At 41.4% G+C, this 23,999-nt stretch overlaps 1 protein-coding gene across 1 annotated transcript; it reads right to left on the reverse strand.

Annotated features, from left to right (window-relative positions):
- Positions 1 to 811: 811 nt before the first annotated feature.
- On the reverse strand, positions 812 to 23,780 carry DCAF12 (DDB1 and CUL4 associated factor 12). The gene is made up of 9 exons (XM_054398255.1): positions 23,703 to 23,780; positions 22,645 to 22,899; positions 14,729 to 14,935; positions 13,037 to 13,097; positions 9,431 to 9,624; positions 8,364 to 8,429; positions 7,483 to 7,645; positions 2,313 to 2,497; positions 812 to 1,543 (listed from the first exon to the last, which is right to left on the reverse strand). The coding sequence occupies exons 1-9, from the start codon at positions 23,778 to 23,780 to the stop codon at positions 1,385 to 1,387; spliced, it is 1,368 nt and encodes a 455-aa protein (XP_054254230.1). The 3' UTR covers positions 812 to 1,384.
- Positions 23,781 to 23,999: the final 219 nt, after the last annotated feature.

Here is a 23,999-nt window from a genome sequence, read left to right on the forward strand (position 1 = left end):
AACAGCTTTAAAAAACACTGAACAATTCTACACAAAATTTGAGATCGCCTTCTGAGCAACAAGCTGAGAGTTTGGTACCTGTCAGAAGACGAGGAAGAACACCCTGGAGTCTTACATTTTAGCTGAGATAAGACCATCACCCTGGAATGCACATGCTTTATAGTGAGACTGGAAAAGCATCACACTTTCTGTCCTCACCCAATCCCACACAAATTTGAGGGAGTTTGAATGCAGAAGGCAGCAGGGGATTTGGAGAAAAGATGGAGGCTCTCACATAGCAAGCAGGGCAACAGCAGATGCTAGTGCAACATGAACTAAAAGCAATTTATCTTGCTACATGGAAAGCTTCTATCTTGTGTTAAAGTCCATGATGTACTCTTTTAACTTTGCAATAAAAGCTTCTTTATTCCACTGGCTTTTTAGAGATCACCAACAACCTGGGACAAAAAGGGTCCTGAGTTTTAGGCAGTTTATGAAGAACCCATGAGCTACTGCAGCAGCATACTCAGGAACCTTGGTTCATCTGGAAAAGGGGTAGATTTAGCTCATTTTGAGTAACAACGAACACTCATGTCTCTTCCCCCGATTTCCTCCCAGAAATTCTGCAGGCCTCAGTAATTGCACCCTGCAAGAGCCACACTGCCAAACAAGTCTGCACAAACTCCAGTTGTGGAAGCTGATACCTGGAACAGGCAGGGATGGAACAGCATTTTGCTCCTGGCACTGCTGAAAACTGCAATTCAAATACAAATGCACTTTTGAGAACTTCTGCAATTTGGCTTGGTGGGCAATATCCCCAGGAATCCGGCCCTAGGCTCTACTAAGTACAGCTTAAAGTTATCGTAATCCTCTATGTATAAACAGTGTCATTCGACTTGTACTTTTAAAAAATAAGATCAACCCAGGCCTGGGCCAGGTTCTGCAGATAAAGTAGTAGCTTATCTCTTATAAATATTTTTTATATTTTTTACTTACAAGTAGTTCTCACTTCAGGTAATGTAACTGACACAAAGTACCTGCACACACACAGCCCCTAGACTTTCACAGAAAGCCCAGAAGCAACCACTCTATAAGAAAGGAATCCTACCTCACAGCAAAGTAGGGCAGGGGGCACATGGCCATGATAGCCTAAATCTGGGGGAAGAGTCATTTGGAGTAAATACAGTAAAAAGGGATTTCAAAAACCCTTCATATAAAGGATAAAGAAGGCTAAAGCAAAAAATTGGTTCAAAAAGATGTACAAAACTGTTGGAGACCAACAGAGAACTCTGCCAAAAAATAACTTGCATTTAAATCAGAAATCAATAGCATCACACAACTTTGTTGTTACAAAAGGAAAAGAAAAGTGGAAATCTGGGTAAAGATCAGCATTTATAAAGAGTTATTAGCTCCAGACACCAGCATAATTCCCATGAAGTCCTGATGGAAGAGGGCCTCCTGCCACAAAGAGTTTCGTTCCAGACGAGTCGTAGCAGTGGGAGTAAACAGCATTTGGGAAGAAATTTATGTCAGAAAAATAATTCCTCCAGGTTTCGTCATGATTCTGTTAAAGGAAAGTTTAAATTGTTATTGTTACCAAACAAACCCCAAACCTCGTTTCACAAAAGCAAAAGGTAGCTTCCAGAGCCTAGAAAGGGATCTTTTCCATTAATAATGCCTGCAGATTCAGGCAGCTCAAATGTGATGATACTAATGTTGTCCTGAAGCTTTTTCTAAGGCCATTTGGGCCAAACACTGGAGAAGGGAATGTGAAGGGTAGAGAAGATAAAAAAAGTTCTGTTGGTCTCTAAAGTTAATCACCACGATAAAAAAGACAACGGAGAGATGTTAGACAAAGCTACTAACTGCTTTACAATAACATACAGGAAAATGAACCAAGCTCCTGCCATGGTATCACCTTGGAAAACCAGTGTCTAGAACTGTACACAACTAAATCTCTTAGAGTACCATGTTAGGGTAGTACATTCGTACAGGAAGACAATGTATTTTGTGTTTGAGGTTCTGAAAACTAAAGGTTAGATTACATTAAAAAATAGGAAGATGTAAAATCTACTTAATTTATGAATCAGTGATGCGAACAGTAGTCAGTATGCCTCAGACTCAAGAAACCACTTTCAATATCCTTTAGTAAAACTTTTGTAGAAAGCAGTTCTGCAGCATTTCTTCATCTTCATGATTACAGTTACTGGTTACATGATCACTGTTTTGCTGGGACATTTCATACAACAACTCCCTTTACTGTAAAAGGAACTGGTTCTTGAGCCCAATGGCACTCCTGTGTAAAGGGTCTCCTCCACCTTTGAGCTACTCACCAGCCAGCCTTTCCCAGTAGTCAACTTGAGAATTTCACTTCCTCCCAATTCCTCATTCTGTTTGTAGCAGACACGTGGGGGCTTTTCATCCAGGAACCTCTGGGCTCTGATGTCATAAAACAATAAGGAACCTTGCCCTGTTCCCACTGTGATGATGTGCTCATAGAAGCTCACTGATCGAATACCTGTCAGAAAAGGGACATACAATGCAGTAAGGAAGACAGAAGCTGCTGCTTGCTGTCTAATATTTTCTTCAAGAGGAACCGCCTACTAGTATTCACCACAACACTTAAGTTTCCCCACTACTATGGAGCAGGGCAGACAAATCCCATTGATACCACTGAAACAGAAGCTTCGATTACGAGTACTACACATACTACTTCCCTTCTCCTCTGAGGCCATCAGCTACACTGATGGTGCATAGCAAGAAGCTTCATTCTCAACAGGTCCCAGCTCTGACAGATAAGCAAAGATCATAAGCCATTTAGGATCAAGAGCAGCTTTGTTCTGACACAAGCATCTATGTGAACATGACATAAGTGAGTACGTGGCAGCAGAGGAAAAAGAACATTGCATTGGTTTCCTCTAGAAGCTCACACCCTCTATGTAGCTACCAGCTAGATCAAAAAAATACAGCCCCAGCTGTATTTTGCAGATAAGCAGGTTAGCTGTAAGCATGTGTAACCATAACAATCAGTATTCACTTTGCTGCCCAGTCAAACCAGGCTCTTAATTTTTAAGCAACCTCCACCCAAATACTCTCACACAAAGACTTCACTCTTTGTAGCTGGGACTTTTAGCTTTTCACCCAGAAAATAAAGCAGACCAGGAATCCTTCAACCCAAACAACACTGAGATCCACCAGTTCATGGCAAGCTACTTCAAGTGTCTAGTCCAAACAAAACATTCTAGCCATTTAATTACACTGCTAGATTGAGTTAAAAGTGTGTTCTATTTCCACAAAATCTAATTCTGAAATTTTAGCTAAACAAGGATCCCTTGGAACTAGTCTTGTGAGGAGCCTGTATGCAAGAATTTCCTGTCATTTCATCTCTTTATTGTTCTAAGTTCTGCCCCAAGCAACTCTCCTATGCTGATGAAACCCCACCATATCTACATTTTTCCCTCCTGCACAACATGACAGCAGGTTGCAAACCCTAGGGCTTCTTAAGCCCTCTTTGAAGTACCACAAAATTACAGCCTAAAGAAGCATTCAAACAGGAGGGGAAGAGTGAGCTGTGACAGCCACATCCATGTGCCAACTGTTGTCACCATACCAAGAGGGACTGACAATCACAAAACTTTTATAACATACTGGAATACACTTAACAGTACACATGACAGCAGACGGCCAGGAGATGTGGATGCAGCCAGGGAGTTTCCCCTTCCCCTTTGTACAGGCTCCTAACCAGAAACACATGTTCATCCTTCCACCTCTGCATCCTGCTGTACACCCACAGCCACCAGCATCTGTGACACACACTTAAAACAGGGAAGGCCACACTGTCATGCTGCAGATGTGAGGTGAATTCTTGATTGCAAGCTTCATAGGTAGGAAACCACTGTGCATGTCTCACATGTACTGAATTAGATTTACCAGATTCATGTAAGAATCTCCACTTTAATTCAGAGAACAACAAATGCATCTGAGTGAGATGGAGACCTCTCCTCTCTCCGCATACCTTACAAGGTCCTGGTTCTGGCAAACACATAAGATTTTAAGCCCTCCGCAGTTAGCAAGGGCAGTCACTCAGCAAGAGGAGAAAGGTACAAGATGGGACCTCCTCTTATTTTTGCTCCAAATGACCTTGATGAGCAACCCAGCAGAGCACTTAAGAGAAACAGGTGATGGATTATGAAAGCACATGGCAGATACCTTTCAACTGAATGTATTAGTAAAAAGGTGTAGAATGCAAAACAACTGTTTCTCTAATTAAAAGAATGAAGGATCTGTGATGTTCCCACTTACATGAAGCTGTATAGAACAGGCTTTCAAGAGGAGCACTTCAAATTGACTCCCAAGAGGCTGAAGTACCGAGATTAATCATCCCCAGCAAACTGAAAGCACAACCTGTGCCTAGAACTGATCACAGTAAGCCCTCCAAACATAACCAGCACTGCAGCCTCTGAACCTGGACTATATAACAACTGACACCACCACCTGTGGACGTGGATGATTAGGACCTAGGGATCTTCAGCTTGGAGAAGAGATGGCTGAGAGGGGATCTGATCAATGTTCATACATACATCAAGGGTGGGTTGTCAGTAAGAAGGAGACAGTCACAGCCAAGTGATAGGATGAGGGGCAATAGATAGAAACTGGAACACAGGAAAATCCACCTCAACATGAGGAAAAACTTCTTTACTGTAAGAAATGGAATAGGTTGCCCAGAGAGGTTGGGAAGTCTCCTTCTCCAGAGACTTTCAAAACCCACCCAAAAGTGACATGGAAAAGGCTGAGGTTCTCAATGACTTCTTTACCTCAGTCTTCACTGCAAAGGCCTCCAGCCACGCTCCTGGAGTCATGGAAGATAATGGCAGGGACCGGGAGGAAGAACTGCCCATCATAAGTGAAGATCAGGTTTGTGATCACCTGAAGAACCTGAAAGTGTTCAAGTCCATGGGACCCGACAGGATACACCCACCACCAGGTGGTGAGAGAACTGGCTGGTGAGGTTGCTAAACCCCTCTCTACTATTTTCCAAAAGTCCTGGCAGTCTGGGGAAGTCCCCATTGACTGGAAAAGGGGAAACATTACTCCCATTTTCAAAAAGGGCAAGAAGGAAGAACCAGGGAACTACAGGTCAGTCAGTCTCACCTCTGTGCCCCGTAAGATTATGGAAAAGATCCTCCTGGACGCACTACTGAGACAGAAGAATAGTGAAGAGGTGATTGGGTACAGTCAGCATGGCTTCGCCAAGGGCCAATCCTGCCTGACAAACCTGGTGGCCTTCTATGAACAGGTGATAACATTAATAGATGAGGGGAGAGCAACTGATGTCATTTACCTGGACCTGAGCAAAGCCTTCGACACTGTCCCACACCACATCCTGGTCTCCAAACTGGTGACACATGGGTTTGATGGGTGGACCACGAGATGGATGAAGAACTGGCTTGATGGCCTCACCCAAAGAGTGGCTGTCAATGGCTCCATGTCCCAGTGGAGGCCAGCGACAAGCGGAGTCCCTCAGGGATCAGTCCTGGGACCAGTCTTGTTCAACATCTTTGTTGGTGCCATGGACAGTGGCATTGAGTGCACCCTCAGCAAGTTTGCTGATGACACCAAGCTGTGTGGTGCAGCAGACATGCTGGAGGGAAGGGATGGCATCCAGAGGGACCTTGACAGGCTGGAGAGGTGGGCACAAGCCAACCTCCTGAGGTTCAACAAGACCAAGTGCAGGGTCCTGCATTTGGGTCGGGGCAATCCCAAGCACAAATCCAGGCTGGGCAGGGACTGGCTGGTAATTCTCCCCCTCTACTCAGCTCTGGTGAGACCCCACCTGGAGTACTGTGTCCAGTTCTGGCGCCCCTACTACAAGAGGGATATGGACATGCTGGAACGTGTCCAGAGAAAGGCCACCAGGATGATCAGAGGGCTGGAGCACCTCTCCTATGAGGACAGACTGAAAGAGTTGGGGCTGTTCAGTCTGGAGAGGAGACGGCTCCGAGGTGACCTTCTTGTGGCCTTCCAGTATCTGAAGGGGGCCTACAAGAAAGCTGGTGAGGGACTTCTTAGGATATCAGGTAGTGATAGGACTAAGGGGAAAGGAATAAAGCTGGAAGTGGGGAGATTCAGGCTGGACGTGAGGAAGAAGTTCTTCCCCATGAGAGTGGTGAGAGCCTGGAATGGGTTGTCCAGGGAGGTGGTTGAGGCCCCATCCCTGGAGGTGTTTAAGGCCAAGCTGGATGAGGCTCTGGCCAGCCTGATGTAGTGTGAAGTGTCCCTGCCCATGGTAGGGGGGTTGGAACAAGGTGATCCTTGAGGTCCCTTCCAACCCTGACTGATTCTATGATCTTTTTATGTTATTCTTTTTCCTGCAAGTAGGCTAAGCTAAGGTAATTATGCATTGTCTGTGGTATCTTACGTTATATTAAGCTCTTATCTCTTTATCTCAACACTGAGTTTTTTGTGCTACTTTTCCCTCACTTCTGCTTTGGGGAAGCAGGCAGGTCATGCAGGGGTGTGTTAACCCATTACAGACGTTCAGGTGTCAACCCAAGCTGGTGAAGCACCTTTTCTCGTATTATATAAAGAAGCGGACTATGACATTTAAGTGGACAGCACCCTTCAAACTCCAATAACCACATGAGTACAGCTTCCCTAGTCCTTACCCACATTCATTCTCTTTTGTAAGTTACCCAATGAAGAGATGGATGCTTAGAGAGCCAAGCTAAGAAAGGACTGCAATTTATTAGCCTGCACTTAACATACTTTAAATATTCAGCACAGCACAGTGCTTCTCATGCTTGACAATACAGGCTATGGGAAAAAGCCTGTAGGTCCATGCACATTGCAAGCCCTCAGACTCGGCCCTGATGTAAGATTCAAATGAACAAATTGCATCTACATCAGAAAAACAAAACAGCACTCTGCAAAAGTTTTTTTTGTTTTGGTTTTGTTTTTTTTTTAAGGGCAAGCTTTTGTAGACTTGAAACAAATAAATATACACTGAAAATTAAGAGTCTCACTCGTGGCTTTAAAATTACAAAGCAAGCATACATTCACAGCATAGATGTCCAGTATGGTAGCACACAGCAGACAACATGCTTTTTTCTTTCATTCTCAGAGAAGAATGCAAGAATAGACAGTATTAATAGTGGTACAAAGACTGCATTTACTTTGAGTTGAATTAAAACAGATGAAGATATAGTAAAACCAAGAAGTAAAATGCACACTTTTAGAAGTTTAGTAGTACTTGAATGATGTATAATTTAGCTGATAATGAAAGCATTAATGTTGTCTATCATTAGATTTCAGAGCTGCTTTTACATTTGGTTTGTTGGCTGTTCAAGGAATACTGCCATAACAGCAAACCCTGCATATACTATTAATGATTTAGTCTACCACAGTGAAATAACCTTCTTATTTATTAGAAGCTTATGTTACTGCAGTCTTAACAGCTACTTCTGCATGCATACCAATTGAAGCACCCTTTGACAAGTTTCTTACCACTGCCTCGTTCTTTGGAACAGATGGATTTAACACTGTGAGGAGGCTGCCTGGGATCCAGAAAGGAGACATGTCCCTGTGATCCCACTGCATACACTGACCACTCCTGACCATAAGCCAAACACACATTCTCCTGGCAGTATGGCAACTTCGTGGAAAGTAACTGGAAACAGATGAAATTAAAATCAACTAATTAGAAAATAGCAGGATATTAATATAACAATTCTGTAAGATCTGTTCAAAGAAGTTGCAGTAAAAAAGAACACCAAAACAAAATGGAGCTAAAAAATATTTACCACAAAAGCAGAACTTTAAGAGAAAAGCAACAACCTGACCCAGTAAAGAAACAAACAAACAACAACAACAACAACTTAAGGAGATGGGTTGCCTTATCTGAACCAAACTGAGATTTACAAAGGCTGAAGCCAAATATTATACAAAGAATAACAGGTATTTTGGCAAATTATTTTAAATCTAAGCTACTGTTATTTCTTCAGCAACTGTAAAGAGATTAAAGCTTTCAGCTGTAACAGCTTACCTCATACAGTAGCATATACACCTGTATTTGATCTACTTTATACTTAAAGAAAATTCCTTCATGAACTTTGCCAATCAAGTATCTATCTCACTCTGCACAATGGTTCACTTGAGCTCACCTTGAACTGGCAGAAAGAGTAACTCTCACCCTCTAAAATAAGGTAAATGGAAGGTTTCTCTTCCCAGATGGTAGTTTTTAGGACATTTCACTTTACATAAAGCTTGTCAGTGTTATACAAACAGTACTGCTCTTTATTCAGTCATTTAAAAAGAGAGGGAGAATAGTGAACAACTTCAAGTGCTAGGCATTTTTTGAAATTTTTCACCAACAAACAGAAAAGCACCTTTGACAGTGTGTGCTCTGCTTTCCAGAGATGAAAATACCCATCTAGGGACACAGCTCCCAGCTCCTATTAGAAATAAAAGAAGTTACTTTCTGTATTATAGATGTCCTTACAAACTCTTAACAGGAAGGCTGCATACTCTGTACTGAACTCTTCCATAATCCTGTACATACTTACCAAGACAGATTTTCATTGTATACTGACCTTGGTAGAATGCGATACAGCTCAAAAGTGCCAGGTAGGAAGAAAAATACTAGAACAGTCAACAACCAAAAATAGCTTTCAAAAGTATAGATCCTGCTAGACAGTCAAATAACAGTTAGACAGTACAAGCTAGAGTTTAAAATTCTCTTCAGCAGTTCCCACACCAATTCTGACCCTGATGCAAACATTTTCTTCCAGCCATTACTCTATTGAAAAACCCATATTAAATCTCCACCACAGAGAAGTAATTAACAGCTACAGTGAAATATAAAGTCCACAGGAGCACAGTGTTTGTGAAAGCACACCCACCTTTGCTTCAGACCTTCTTTAAGAGCAGAAAAAAACCCACACATACAAAAAAACCCACAAGAAGTAGGATGAATTGCTACTTCCACTAGTATGAAGAAGAGATCAACATGAGGGAGGTGAACATTTACTGTTTGTGAAAAGCCAACAAAATAACACCATTTAAGCACTAGTGCCTGCCCTGGGTCAGTTAACTCATTTGCTGAGCAACTCAGTCATCAAAACCGGAACTGCCTGAATGTTTGCTGGCCTTCATGAAAAGGGAGTGAAAGGAGCAAGAGCACTCAAGGTGGGATTGAAGCTGCAAGAGGTATTTTGGTGCTTTGTCTGCTTCTTGTAAACACTCAAGAAAACATAATTTCACCCCCCTACAGTACTGCATTCCCTTTAGGGAGAAGCAGACATGGGCAGAAGAAGATGACCAAGTCTTAATAACGATGCAAAAGGATCAGGGAAAAAAAGAGGTTGCTTCTGTGGCATTTTTTAGATTACTTTTTTTTCTCTACTACAGGTAGACTGCCTTAGGAATTCTCACCTGTCTTCCTTTTCTTACTGACCTTGTTCTTATTGTTGAAAGCCAGTGCTCGGACTTTGCAGTTGTCAGGATTGTTGTTCTCCTTGGGGATATCCTTCAGAGCCCTGTGTGTTATGTGGGCATAGACAGGAACTTGAGAGAGATTATGCCTGGCATCACTTTTGGACAACACATCCTCTGTGATTTCCCAAAGGCCCATCGAACCATCCCGGGAACCTAAGTAAATAGTCCATACATAAATCGTCCATCTCACATATACACAACTCACCTTAAAAAAAAAGAAAGGGAATAAACAACAGAGTCTCAAAGAAGGAAAATATATTATTAATGTAACTGAACACACTCTTGGTGCCTATATATAAATTACTATTAAAAAAAATTATATTTCACTGAGCTGTAAAGTTCATAACATTGTGAACTCATTGTCAACTGGTTTGTATACATAGTTTCCAAGCATACAGATCACCTCATCTGTTTGCAAACTGATGATGCATCAGAAAACACAATCCTGTACAACAATGGCCATTACAGAGTCACACATAGAATAAACTCCGAGGTGATTGAACAGCCTCTGTGTGCAGTCTGGCTTACCAATGCAGAGAGGGACAGTCTGTAAAGCCAAACAAAAAAAAAAAAACTCAAAGAAAACTTGGTTGAGTTTATGCCAATTTGAGTTAATTTGATTTCTACCAGTATGCTCAGGGATATGTACACATGTTCATGAACTGATCAGAAACAGCTATTTTACACAATTTAAGCTAATTTGGATGAAATCCATTTAAAACATTCTGCTGTGCAACTTGTTTAAAGTAGGCACTGTAGAAATTAAGGCTGAACAAACAAGAACTCATTTTAGTTTTCTGCTGAATGTTAAGACTTCAAATCCAAAATGTGAATCAGGAAGAGTAACAATACTGGATGTAAAAAGCTGAGTGTCTTTGGTCTGTATATAGAGTTAACTCAAAGCCCTACAGCTATCCCTTCTGGTGTTCAGGCAACTCACTTCCACCTAAGTCAACTCTGACATATTGGATATCTGCCTTGTTTTCTTCCCTCACAATGTGAAAAATGTTCTTCCTCTCACACAGAATGTGTAATGAAGATGCCTGAAAAGACTAAGTATCTACATCAGTCTGATAAATGTATAAGCTTTGGTACATCATAAAGAACAAGCTGCAAAACAGTTAAGCAAAACATCTTGCCGCAATACAAGTGGCAGAGCAAAGATCGCTTTGCCCCCTCACAAAACGATTCAGCCATTTGCCACTATGACCTACTACAGCCAAATACAGAAGAAACTTCCTAGTCACACTTGCACAGCAGCACAGCACACAACATCCTGCCACTCAATTTACATGCTGATGGTTTTTAATGGCACCTAATCTTGTCTTCTATGGAAGCTGAACACTTAGTAGAATTTCTAAACACTTGACATACTTTAGGAGGAAGCTATCCCTTTTAAACAGCCCTAATGGGGCAAAAAAAAAAAAAAAAAAAAAAAAAAAAATCGAAGCATGTTGTTCAGTTGGTCAGCCCTGATGGCAAGGAGAATAATTTGTTACCCTAGCTTTATGCTGTCCTGAGAATTATTCATTCTTTCTGAAGCTTTTGCCATGGAAATTGTTTTGACCAGCCAGTACAACTGAGTGAATTTTCCCTCAGTTATGGATGCTTAGTCAAGAGTTTAACTTTATGCTTATGGAGTACTGAAATACACTACTGCAGATTTTAGAAGCCATCTTGTTGAAGTTAACACAAGCAACAGAATTATCAAGCCTCTGAGGGTCCTCTGTACTCTCTCAACAGTTCTGAAGATAGTGAGGAAGTATACTGCCAAGTCTCTAACCTCAGCTATATGACAACTGTGGTCAGCCATGAAACCAAATGTTGGTTTGTTTGGTTTTGTTGTTTTTTTTTTTTTAATTTTTTAATTTTTTTTATTCTGTGGCACTTAACTTGCCCCAAAAGTAGAAACTAAATGAAACTTTTTGTGAAATTCATCTGAAGGTATGTGCTCAATATCTGGAGTGCAAATATTTCTGTTCCATACTTTCAGATACATATGTAATAGAAAACTGTGAAATTTCAACATCAGGAGTTAGTTGTCTGTTTTCTCCTGATTAGGGTCATGAGAGAAGTTCTTCTCAATCAGACTTGCTAATTGCTTTCAGGAAGTCTTCTCTGGCCTTTGGAGCTTAGAGACTACATCCTGCTTAAGCATCGCACAACAGGGAATACGGCAATCTGCTCACACCTCCAACCCTCAGCATGCAGAAACACTGAGAGCAACACAATTCAATCTCATATACTGTGCCTCTATCAGAGTGGGTCATTATCTTTCCCTTGGACATCTGTAATCATTTCTGTCCTCTTCAAGTTAACAACATGTTTTCGCAGCAGTGTCTGCTTCTAAAGCTGATAACACTCAAGGTTTATAGTTAGTACCAAGGACTGGTTTGCAGACCAAGGTCACTGCTGAATCTTGTATACCACACCAGGGTGGGACAGAAAGTAAAAGGTCACTCCTGCAGAGAGGAATGGACAGGACAAGGGACCCTAAACGTACCAACAAGGGAGTTCATTCCAGATACATCATGTTCAGTACAAAGCTAAAGGATTGTGAGGATCAAGCTCTTTTCCTCAAAGGCAAGCATTCAAGGAGAATGCTGCCTTCAATCCCAATCCAAGTGTTCTTGAACCCAGTTCCAAAATCTGGCTCCTGAATCTGTTTCCCATTTGCTGCAGAGTTCAGTCTGAGACTTCCCCCATGCCCACCCATAGCATTAGTAGTGACAGTGACGTAACTGCCATTAGAGGTGCTGGGTATAATAATTGGTTTTGCACACATTTGTACACTTTTCATTTTATTGTTATTTTCCTTCAAGCTGAGTGGTTTGAAAAGAGAGAAGGGTTCAAAAAAGTGTCTGCCACTTGTTTACTGGCTGGCCCAGGCCTAACCTCAGCAATATTAGGTACAATTCTGTCATCTACAGTTGGACACCTCCTTGTACAGAGGTCAGCACAGAAAGCAGTAAACTAAATCAATGCAACAGTGTATTAGTATTGCTGCTTTTACCTAAGTAATACTCTGAAGTTACAATGATTATCCAACTAGTTATTAAAAAGTCAGTAACTGACCTTTTCTATTAGAGACTTCTGTGTTAACTGCCATAGTGTACGTGCATATACCTAAACACACAACTGTGCTGACAGCTTGACAAACTTGAGTTTTCATGAGTCTTTCATAGTATTTCAGGAAACTGCTACTGCTCTGCTGTATTGCAAAGTTATTAACTGATAAATAACACCCCTCTTGAAGTTTTACTTCCTATGTGGAATCCTCCCATGTAGCTCACTGTGTTTAGAAATCCTCTCATGGCAACACCTACTAGAAATACAAAATTTCCTCTAATACTAGAAAAATCAATATATACTAATGCTCTACAACTAAAACACTGTACTAAGACCAAGAAGGGTGTAGAGAGCCAAATTAGTTCAAAGTGGTTTCAAATGCTCTGATATAGGTACTTCCCTAAGACCTATCAAGTGCTCTACATCAATATAAAATTCTGGAAAGGAGAAGAGAAAGTAAAACAAGGAGAGAAAAAAAAAAAAAAATCGACTTTACCTGAAACAGCCATAGTATCACTGATCCATGCAATTGAAAATATCCAGTCCTTATGTCCATCCTAAACAGAAAAAATACATATTTTTCTGGCCATTATACTCAAGTATTCTCAAGTAGATGAGTAAAACATACAGGCAATATTCCAGTATCCAGATGGAACAGACTAAGAACCTAACATTAATTTTAACTTTATCTATTTTGAAGTGTATAATTAATAAGGGAGCAGTTAGATGATGGAAAAACAGGTCTCTCATCAAGGAGAAATTAGTATCAGTTCTAAGGACTTAAAATTTTCCATTTTTAAAGCAGCACCCTTTACTTCTCTGAAGTAGCTACATACTTTCATGTCCTCAAATGCACATCCCTACTACAAGAAGTAACCAAAACACTGTATTTACAACACATGACCTACAGATTAACGTTTCAAGACTCTTACTTTGAGAATGTTTTAACAAGTGTGAAATCTATGGAAAAAAGGGGGGAAAGACTGTAACACTCTAGTTCTATTTGAAAACCTGCAAAGTCATAGCAACATACAAATGCATAGCAGGTCATAAAAATCTTCAGAGCTGAGCCTTTCTGAAGCTGCTTATCTGCTACTGCAGCAACTCTGACCTGACCTCTGCTGTTGTAGTTAACATCTCTGTGAAGTCCTGAATAAAAAGGAGAAATGAGAGAAGTGTTTACAGGACATCACTACACTCATTTCAGCCTTTTTTCTTTCTAGGACTGGCTCTTTTCAAAAGATCTCATGATGTTTCAGAAATATAAGGAGTAGCAGAGTGTATCAAACTGCCATAAGGCACTAGATTAGAACTAATCCTCAAAGCCAAGTTCCACCTTTAGAATAACACATATATAAAGCTGCTCTGGAGAGGGGGAAAATCTGAATGACACAGGGAGGACCAATCAAAACCTAACAGCCGATAACTGGTGTTGCCAGGTATTGCCTTTATTAACAACACCATATGCAAAGGGGTAGCCCTTCTAGTTCACATAAACAAAGATGCTCTCTACATGCTTTATATGCAGTTACAGTCATACATATTCATTCAATTTCTGGGAAATAAAGCCCTTTCACTTGGTCTGTGCCGTCACTTTCTGATCTTCCAACAGCACCTCAGTCTCTCATTAATGTTCTGGCCAACTTCTCAGTGTGTGAATCTTTATCATTTTAGCCCCTTTGTTCTCTGCAGCTGTGTCTTATCTTCTTCACTCTACCCAGCTCAAGGCCTCACCATTATTTATGCCTGGAAGCCTAGAGGCTAATCTCTCAACTACTGGCAGAGCTTCTAACTAAGGAAAAGAATTAGTAAGTCTCCCTGCTTCAACATCTCGCATCATCTTTCCCATTTCTCAAAAGAGCTTCTTCGCAAAAATTAAGTTTCAGAGCATTGCGACAATTAGACTTTAACGTTCAGGATTTTGTGATACACTTTCAGTGCTCAAAAGTAATCTTAAGTAGGCCTGAATGACAGTGAGGAAGAAGAAACCAGACTCAGAAAGCCAAGAACTCTCTCACATTTATGTATTCACTCATACTGAAAGGATTTTTGTTAAAAGAGACACCTTAATCAGAAATGTTTTCAACCTCTCATAAATTCACTTCTGTTAACCTTGCTCTGACATTCAGCACTTCAAAGTAGTAATTCTTGTCCCAGAAAAAAACTTTCCCCCAATACTTGCACTTACATCTCCCACACAGACAGGGTCGAGTGTAGGCAGACGATAAATTGCAAGACTGTTTGGGTTGTCTCCACCTGTGGCCAGAAGGGTCCTTGAGGCATTGAGCTCAATGGCATGAATACCACATCCCTGCTGGTTCACCACGCCAGGTTCACGATCTTTCAGAATAGGAATCTTGGTGATTTGACCAGTCTGGATATCTACTACAAACAACTGGGGAAAAAAAAAAAAAAACAGGTGATGCAAGTCACCATCTAACAGATCAGAACAAGATGATCAATTATGCTCCCTGTTATGAGTTTACATTCAAGTTGGAATCCATAAATGCTGAAAGCACGGCTGAAGAATGCATACATTTCTTCTTAAAACAAGTAAACAAACTTAATTATAGTGGGTTTTATTTCAATCATCCCACTGGGTTTTCGTAGCAATGGAAGAAAGAGAAACTTATCATGGGATAATTTAATAAAACTTTGAACAGGTGTGGTGGTTTGGCAGGGGGACCCAGCCTAAACTGCCACAACAGGAGAAAGAAGTTTAGATTCAATGTCATGACAGAACAACTTTGTTTTCCAATTCCCCTGTGTCACAGTGAGAAAGAGACCCACCTGAAAACAGCCAACAAACCTCAGGGAGCTTAGCACATGCCTCTGGCCTCCCAGATGAGATACTTACCATGAAGTTTTGGGTTTGACAAATTGATGATTTATAAATTCATATAATTGGAATTTATTTTCTGGTGACATGCAGAGATTAGTAACTAAACATAGTACTGCCAGCATGAACACCTAAAAAAATTACCTAGATACGTACTCCATCCTGCAAAAAGACTAGAAGTTGGAGCTGTCCCTCTTCCTTTGGCAGAAAACTCAGATATCATAGAATGGTTTTGGATTAAAGATCAACCAAACCCCATCTCCTATTATACCAGGTTGCTCAAGGCACCACCCAACCTGGTTTTGAATGCTTCCAGGCTCAAAGCCTCTACAAACAGATGACTGCTCCTTCAGGGTCTGAATTTTCATTTGCAGGTCTTCATTTTGCATACAGGTGTGAGGTCAGGCAGCACTTGAAGTGTAGCTGGGTAGGTGGGAAGCCATCTTCTCTTATCCCAAGCCTTACAACATAGTTCACTACCTGAGACAGCTGGCAAAAACTTCAGGCAGATAGCAACACCTCTGCCCTAACCACTCCCCTGGAAATTAACACCTACACTGCAGAATCAGGATCAGTAATGACCTCTTCTCTTATCTTCCCTTGTCCTTCCTCTGTGAGTGCATGTTCACTTTTCCTCCTCAGTATTTCCTTCCAGCAGAAACACCCAATTCCCCCTGCCTTCTTCAACTACTGAGAGAAAAAACACTAAGAAACAACCAGCCAAACAAACAAAACCCCCTCCACAACCTAGGATTAAAGTGTCATCTGCAGGTCCTAAAGCTGGCACCAGAAATGCTAATTAGGAAAACACATCCACAACTCAGGATGTCCACAGACTTGGGAAAATCAATCATGCTTCAGATGTAAGAGATTTCATACTTTGAAGAGCATTTCAACAGCTAGGAGGGCTTAAATTAAAAACCCTTCACATTCTCCAGTCCCACACTGCTGTTATATCCTTGTGTGATACAAGGTTAATACTTACTCTAGTGCTGAATTCCTTTAGCTAAATTAATTGAACTGAAAAAAAACTTGAAAATGTTGACTCATCAGATCCTCACCTGCTGCCTTGGATTGTCAACCTCCACATCATTTCCCTGTAAGAAGTTTCCAAATCAAGTCTTAGAAACAACAAGAGGACATATATCATGCTTTCACCTGCTTGCACATCACTCTAATCCATCATCAGCCCTTGAAGAATTGCATTGTCATTCCCTCACTTTCCTCCCTTAGCTATACAGTATTACCATAGCAAGAACAGTACCCCCTCTCAGCACAAGAAACTGCACACAGTGAAGAGACTGGATTTGTAGTTTCATCTGCTAAGTTCTAAGCAAAAAGTTTTCCCTTTGCTTGTTATGAAACCCAGCACACTGTGAGTAGTTTAATAACAACCACCACCTCCCTAGAATAAAATAAACAAGCACTGCCTGTGTATGCCACGACTCTTGCATCACCTGCAGCAGAACAGGAAGCCAGAAGCTCATACTCACAAGCTTTCCCACAGATCCAGCAAACAGAAGTCAAGAGAAGTCAAACAGTTAAGACTTCTAAAGCCAAAAAGAGAAATGTTAAGAAACAAGATAAGCACCCAGCTGTGAATACAGAAAAACTGAACACTGTTTTAAGACTTCTAGGAACTCTACTGGGAAAAAAAGGAAAAAAGAAGGGGAGGGGGAAAAAAAGGAAAAAAGAAGGGGAGGGGGAAAAAAAGGAAAAAAGAAGGGGAGGGGGAAAAAAAGGAAAAAAGAAGGGGAGGGGGAAAAAAAGGAAAAAAGAAGGGGAGGGGGAAAAAAAGGAAAAAAGAAGGGGAGGGGGAAAAAAAGGAAAAAAGAAGGGGAGGGGGAAAAAAAGGAAAAAAGAAGGGGAGGGGGAAAAAAAGGAAAAAAGAAGGGGAGGGGGAAAAAAAGGAAAAAAGAAGGGGAGGGGGAAAAAAAGGAAAAAAGAAGGGGAGGGGGAAAAAAAGGAAAAAAGAAGGGGAGGGGGAAAAAAAGGAAAAAAGAAGGGGAGGGGGAAAAAAAGGAAAAAAGAAGGGGAGGGGGAAAAAAAGGAAAAAAGAAGGGGAGGGGGAAAAAAAGGAAAAAAGAAGGGGAGGGGGAAAAAAAGGAAAAAAGAAGGGGAGGGGGAAAAAAAGGAAAAAAGAAGGGGAGGGGGAAAAAAAGGAAAAAAGAAGGGGAGGGGGAAAAAAAGGAAAAAAGAAGGGGAGGGGGAAAAAAAGGAAAAAAGAAGGGGAGGGGGAAAAAAAGGAAAAAAGAAGGGGAGGGGGAAAAAAAGGAAAAAAGAAGGGGAGGGGGAAAAAAAGGAAAAAAGAAGGGGAGGGGGAAAAAAGGAAAAAAGAAGGGGAGGGGAAAAAAGGAAAAAAGAAGGGGAGGGAAAAAAGTCCCCTTCCCATGCATCTTTAACTGAAAGCACTGACTTCACACAGCCAAATTAAAAATGAGGCCTATCAAAGCCATTTCAAGGCAGTGGGTAGACTCTCTCTCATGTCCTCCTCTGCTAACATCACACAGAACAGCAGACGGACCAACAGCCCTGGTTTTGAGTTGATTGTGAAAATCAATTGGAACAAGAAGGGTGATGTCCTGAGCTACAGCATGCTTGTATTACAGGGGCAGGATGGATGTAGATTTACAAGGCACAAAGACCAGGCATGAAAGTGATTCCTTATTCTTCAAGCAAGAAGTGCTCATCATATGTTCTCTACTCCAGCTCTTCACATATTGCTCTCAGAAATTACAGGGACATTCTTTTAATTCACACTAACATTTTAAAGAAACCCCAGATAAATGTACTGTCTTGCTAAAAACTAAGGGAGTCACTAAGGGTCACTCAGGGAGAATCAGTCACAATGAGGTTTCACAATTGGCTGAAGCCTGTTTTAGAGAATGTATGTGCTGCTTCCTCACCCAAACAACCCCACCACCCTTGTGTCAGTAACTAAAGCTCAGGTAAACTGCCAGATCAGCTGCCTTCAGTGAAAACTAGCTCCGCAAGAAAACCCATCTGAATATATAGCAACAAGCTGGCCCCCAAGCCATGTGTGCACCAGCAAGAGCAAACAGGTGGGACAACCTTTTACAACAAGAAAACTCCAGATCAGCTAAAGTTCATCTGAAAAATTCCACTCTCTGCCAAGCTGAAAAACTACATAATTGTCCTCCCTCAAATTTGTTTTTTGCTGACAAAACAGCAAAAGACAATGCTTACAGACACATTATACAAACACCATGACTGATCACACTGAGTAGCACAGCTTGTTTTTTTTCCAAGTTCCCAGTCTTGCCTTTCATTTAGATTTGTAAACATCTCTCTTTTCCATGTTCATAAAACACTCAGTGTAACGTTCTTCTATTCTGTGGCAATACAGATATACTAAAATATGCTAAGCCCCAAAGAAGCATGGGCTCGTTAAAGACTAAGCTATCAAACTGGCATGCCTCCTTTCCAGTAGAGATCAGAACATTCACTAATACTAGCACAAAACCTACTCACCAATTGTGCAGTACAAGTGACACAAGCAGGTAATGGCCTTACACATTCTCCTTGAAATGGTCCAAAGAGAAACAATCCAAAATATAAAGAAAACATCTGAGAAGTGAGCACAGGTAAGAGCAGCCAGCAAGCTGAGTGATTCTGAATTCACATTTCCAAAGACAAGATTATACAATCAGGTACTCACTCCACTGTGCTGTGAAACTCTGAAGCACCATCAGTCAATGGGCACGCATGTCGATGTTACTGATTTTCTTCACTGCCAAAATCACATTTGCCAGTTTGTGTCGTGCCCTCTGTGTTTTATTTCAGGAGGCTGGCAGACAGTTAACACATGTCAACAGATGGCAAAGGATGGAGAAGTGAGAGACTTTGCCTGCTAAAGGGCATCTCTACCACCCACACCATAACTGGCATGGAAATTACCAGACTCTGAGGACAGACATGGGTATTACATGCAGTTGACTAGCTGACTGTCAATCAAATACGCAAGACAAGAAGCAACACCCAGCTACATAATTGCAAGCCACAAAAACATAGGAAGTGTCAATGACAGGCATTGGAAACTTACTTACACTCAGTTTTGATCATTGTTGAGTACAGTTACAAACTGTGAGACCATGACTTATCATTTCCTCCCTCGAATCAGAAATCAGCAGTCTTCTTGGTTCTTCATTACATGTGCTAAGCCAGAAGATAACTTAGCTTGAAAAGCAAGTAGAAATAATTTCCCCATAGAGAGTCCACACTGACAGATGAAAGATTAACTGCGCTTTGCATTCTCACCACTACACCCCTAGAACTAAGAGATTAAATGTTAACTGTATGAGATGCACAGAACAGGCATGGGATCTCTTGAACAAATGAAAAGTCTCTAAGATACAAAAGGTGGTGATTTACAGCAGGGCATCCAAGGCAACATGTATATCTACCAAAGAGAAAATGGATCATGCTGTCATTCAGAAAGCAACTCATTCATGTCTTGGAAAAGCCACCTGAGAAACCAGAAGAGAGCATTCAGTAAAGAATTTTTAAACATAAATGTACTTTATCACACCTGCCTCGAAAAGAAGGGGGGGGAAAAAAAAAATCAGACAAACAAAAATATTAGATTTGAGACAGTTACATGTTCTCAAGCAACTAGAAAATAATAAGCGCCTTGTCTTTTGGCAGTCATTTACAGGTCTTGTATTTTTTCATCCTTAACTTCACAGTTAGCAAAAGAATTACATCCTGGACAGCACTACTGGAAAAAAAGAAGCTGCAAAATGATAACTGGAAGGAACTGCTTTTTAGAAGCCATTTACTAATTTCCTGAAACAGTAAAAAAAACCCCAAACTTCAACAATCTCATGTTCAGGGTTTTCATTTATCATAAACTTGTCTCCTATCTAACTCTTAAAGTTTACCCAAGAAGCTTGAACAAAAGACACTCATTACAGACAGTACTTTCTTCTGAGACTTCTCAGTATCAGCCTTTGGTAATTTAGATGCTGTGGTGACACATCCTAAATGCCTGCACCTATCAGAGGTTTGCCCACTCCTTCATTTCAATTTGAAAAACATTAAGAAGTTTGCCACATACTAGACCAAGGACATCCTTGCAGACATCCTGCCTCAGAAAAACCCAGGTGATTAGGTTTAAATTTTTAGACACTTAAAACGCTTTTATGGGGTCCATACATCTAAATCTACAAGGAAAAAAACCAACGCAAAACAAATGTGCACCTTCAAGAAACTCAAATATTTGATTCACATACAGCTAACTGAGCACCAGGATCTACTGGAGAACAATAAAGCTATTTCAGGTATGTAACAATACCTAGGGATATTTTTAAGGATAAAAGACTACCCAAAATAAACAAACAAATCACAATCTTGATCAAAAATGAGCAATTTACAGAGAGCTCCATATTCTCTTTTGTGCTAGTAGTGACTAGTACTGTCAAGTGACTAAATGCAAACCTACTCTGTGACAGTGGTGTATTTTTGTTTTGTTATTAAAAATAGTGAATCCTTCTGGCACAGCATAGCTAAAGGCAATTCATAAATTAAATGCTAAAAGCTTGCAGTGTCATATTCAAGCTTTGATTAAAATAACTGTGATGGTTTATAATTTTGTGCTGCATTAACTTTAATTACATGCAACTCCAATGCAGCAAAACCCACAAGGGTGAACCAAGTTGTTCTACTTGGTTTACTCCCAAGTTGAGTGCCACAACTTCAGTATATGAAAACCGACAAAGGAATTCTTCTTTTTTAGTTCACATACTCAGAAAAATCTCATAGTCAAGACTGTAGAGTTTAACACTCTACTTGTTCAAATCTGAACAGAAAGCAACCAAGCTAAAACTATTACAGCATTCATAATTCATATACAACCTTTCACAATGCTGAAGTGACATCTTTTGCCATTGATGTATTTTGCCTAATATTTGATGAGAACCAACTGAATTGCAGAGTCTAGCTATAGAAATACAAACTTTGTTGCAGCGTGCAAAGTAGTAACAAAAACATGGCTGAATCCCTGTTCAGTTCTGTGACTGTATGCTCCCAAACAATTTTCTGCAAGGTTGCATGAACAACTCACTTGCCCATTTATCTTTGCTGCAGCAGCACTGGAACTACAGAAGTTACAGAACACAGCAAAACCATTACAGCTCTATAAAACATGCAGTCATCTTGCTAGAGTAAGCAAGATTTTTGAGAGCTTCTGTTTCAGCAGGAGTTTTGCCTCCTGTAAGTTTTTGTGTGAACAGTGCTGGCTGCTAATAGACCAAGACAACGAACACACATGGAGAAAGAAAGCAGAAAGGTTCTCTTTCAGGCTTATTCCTGTTCAAAAGCCTCTTTTGTCTACACAGTTATGCCTCTCTTCTTAATATCAACTGCATGAAAGCCTCCCACTGTGCAACTATGAACACCAGAATATCTGAAATAAAAAAAAACCAACATTGCCCCTTGCAAGTTAGATCATTGTACAAAAAAATTAAAAAATAAAAAATCTTAAGCCAAAGAAGCCGTCAAACCAACTAAGAGACTTGGAGGTTTAAGATTTGATTGATCTATACATTCCTTCCAACACTTCATTCATTTCTGTGGTACAAAACAACTTGCCAAGAATAAATTTGGCATCTTTTCAGTAATTCGGTCATATGTGAAATTGCAACCTCAGCCAAGAAAGTTGGGCTACTAACTGTTGTAGAGAGTATTACCTAAGAAGCATGATCCCCTCCATTTATTAATCCCATATGACGTTATTTTAATATTCTCCTAGATTTCAAATACAAATAATCACTTTGAGTCTGAAAAAATTGTGTATAAAAAAAGTGCATAAACAAATAAGTAATTTGAACACTGAAAACAGTGAAAAACTACTCAACAAGCAAAGAATAATCCTGCCAGGCATGAAAGTGGCCATCTAGCAATAATAGCACTGTTCATTAACTTTCCACTTGCAGGACAAGAAGAAAGATCTGACCCCACTGCTGCTCTCCCTCCCACAAATATTTGTAAATTGCTCTGTGCAGATTAGACAGATGCTGCATCCAGGCACTGTTAGCAGCCATCTGTGAAGTGCCACATATTCAGATGACAGTGGCTCATCATTAAGCATTACCTTCATTCAAAATTAGTTGTGTGAGATTTTGCTCCTAATTACTTCCTAATATTTTCCTTGGCAGTCTATATATTTCAGTTACAGTAAGCATCATTTCAGGGTAGGGGGGTGGAATAATTAAGAGAGGAAAGAGAAACAGAGAGGTAGCACTTACTGTGTTGCATTTTGTCCCGCACACCACTTGTCGGTGGTTGAGCCACTGGGAGGCAAACACTTTATTAAGGGTTCCAAGATGAAACTGTCTCTCTTTCAGGAGGTTGGGTAGCTGCTGGGCTGCATATCCATGCAACACACGGCTATAGCTGGACTCATTCTGCATCCTGATTTCTCTGCCTTTCAGGTAGTACACCATAGACCTTTTCACTGGGGTCAGTCTTTTCCTTTTGCGAACATGGTGATCCCATCCACACTGTAGAAAAAAAAAGACAGAGATGGGGTTAGGTAAAGAACTAGAACAAACTTCAGTCACAATCCTTCCAAATTCAAAGATATCCCCAGCAAAATATCAAAGTTTTCCAAACCACCCATGCAAAGATCAACTTGGAAACGCCAATACAGCCTCTAGTAATGTAAAATTAAAAGTAACTATTTACTAAAGAAGTAAGACTACAATGATTTTCAAACAGTCCCCACTGGTTCGGCACCGCTGAAATGCCAGAAACTTACAAAAACAAAAAGAAACCAAAGACTTTCAAAAGGAGAGGGCAGTCCCGACAGCCCCCACTGTGCGCCCGGCAGGTTTGGGGTTATGCCGTGAAGGCCTCCTGATACCGACCTCATCGCTGCTCGGCATGGGGTGGCCTCGTTGCATCGCTCAGCCCGGGGGAGGCAGTGGCCAGGCTGTTAAGGGCCAAACGGCTGAAGCCAACGCTCCGGGCAGAGCGCGTGGGAGAACGGCAGGAACGTGGAAGAGCCTCCGACACCCCCGGCTTACGGACTTGCGGAAGTGAGAGGATGCTGCTCGGTGTATCGCACTGAGCCAACTCCCACCACTAGGCTGAGGACTACTCTTCCCCATCCATATATCTTCCCTAGGCACCATGACGACCCTTGCTCTCCTTCCCCGCCCCAATCAGGCACCGGGACACGGCAACCCCCGCCAAGGGTCACCTCCTTCCCCAGGCATTGGCTCATTCCCTCGCCCCCGTAAGAGCGACAAGGGTTTCCCTCCCACGCCCTACCGCACACCTGTTACTTGCCCTCTTTGCCTACCTGCTCTCCTTCGAGCCCCTCGGGCCCCTCGGCGGCAGCCGCCGCCTTCCGCTTCCTGCTAACTGTTTTCCGGGACATAGTAGAAGGAGAAGGAGGAAGAAGAGGAGGAGGAGAGGCCGTGAGCCCGGCCCGAGCCCCACATGGAGCAGAAGGGGTATGCGGCCGCCGGGGGACGGGGCATATAACTGCGGGAAGCTGGGCCCGGTCACTCTCTCCGGAGCAGGCTCGGCCGACCGCGCGTCACGACATTTTCCCCTTTCTTAACGACAGTAGCGTCGCAGCTTTACGGTAGCTCCC

This window comes from Indicator indicator, chromosome Z (genome assembly GCF_027791375.1).
Source record: "Indicator indicator isolate 239-I01 chromosome Z, UM_Iind_1.1, whole genome shotgun sequence".
Taxonomy (NCBI): Eukaryota; Metazoa; Chordata; class Aves; order Piciformes; family Indicatoridae; genus Indicator; species Indicator indicator.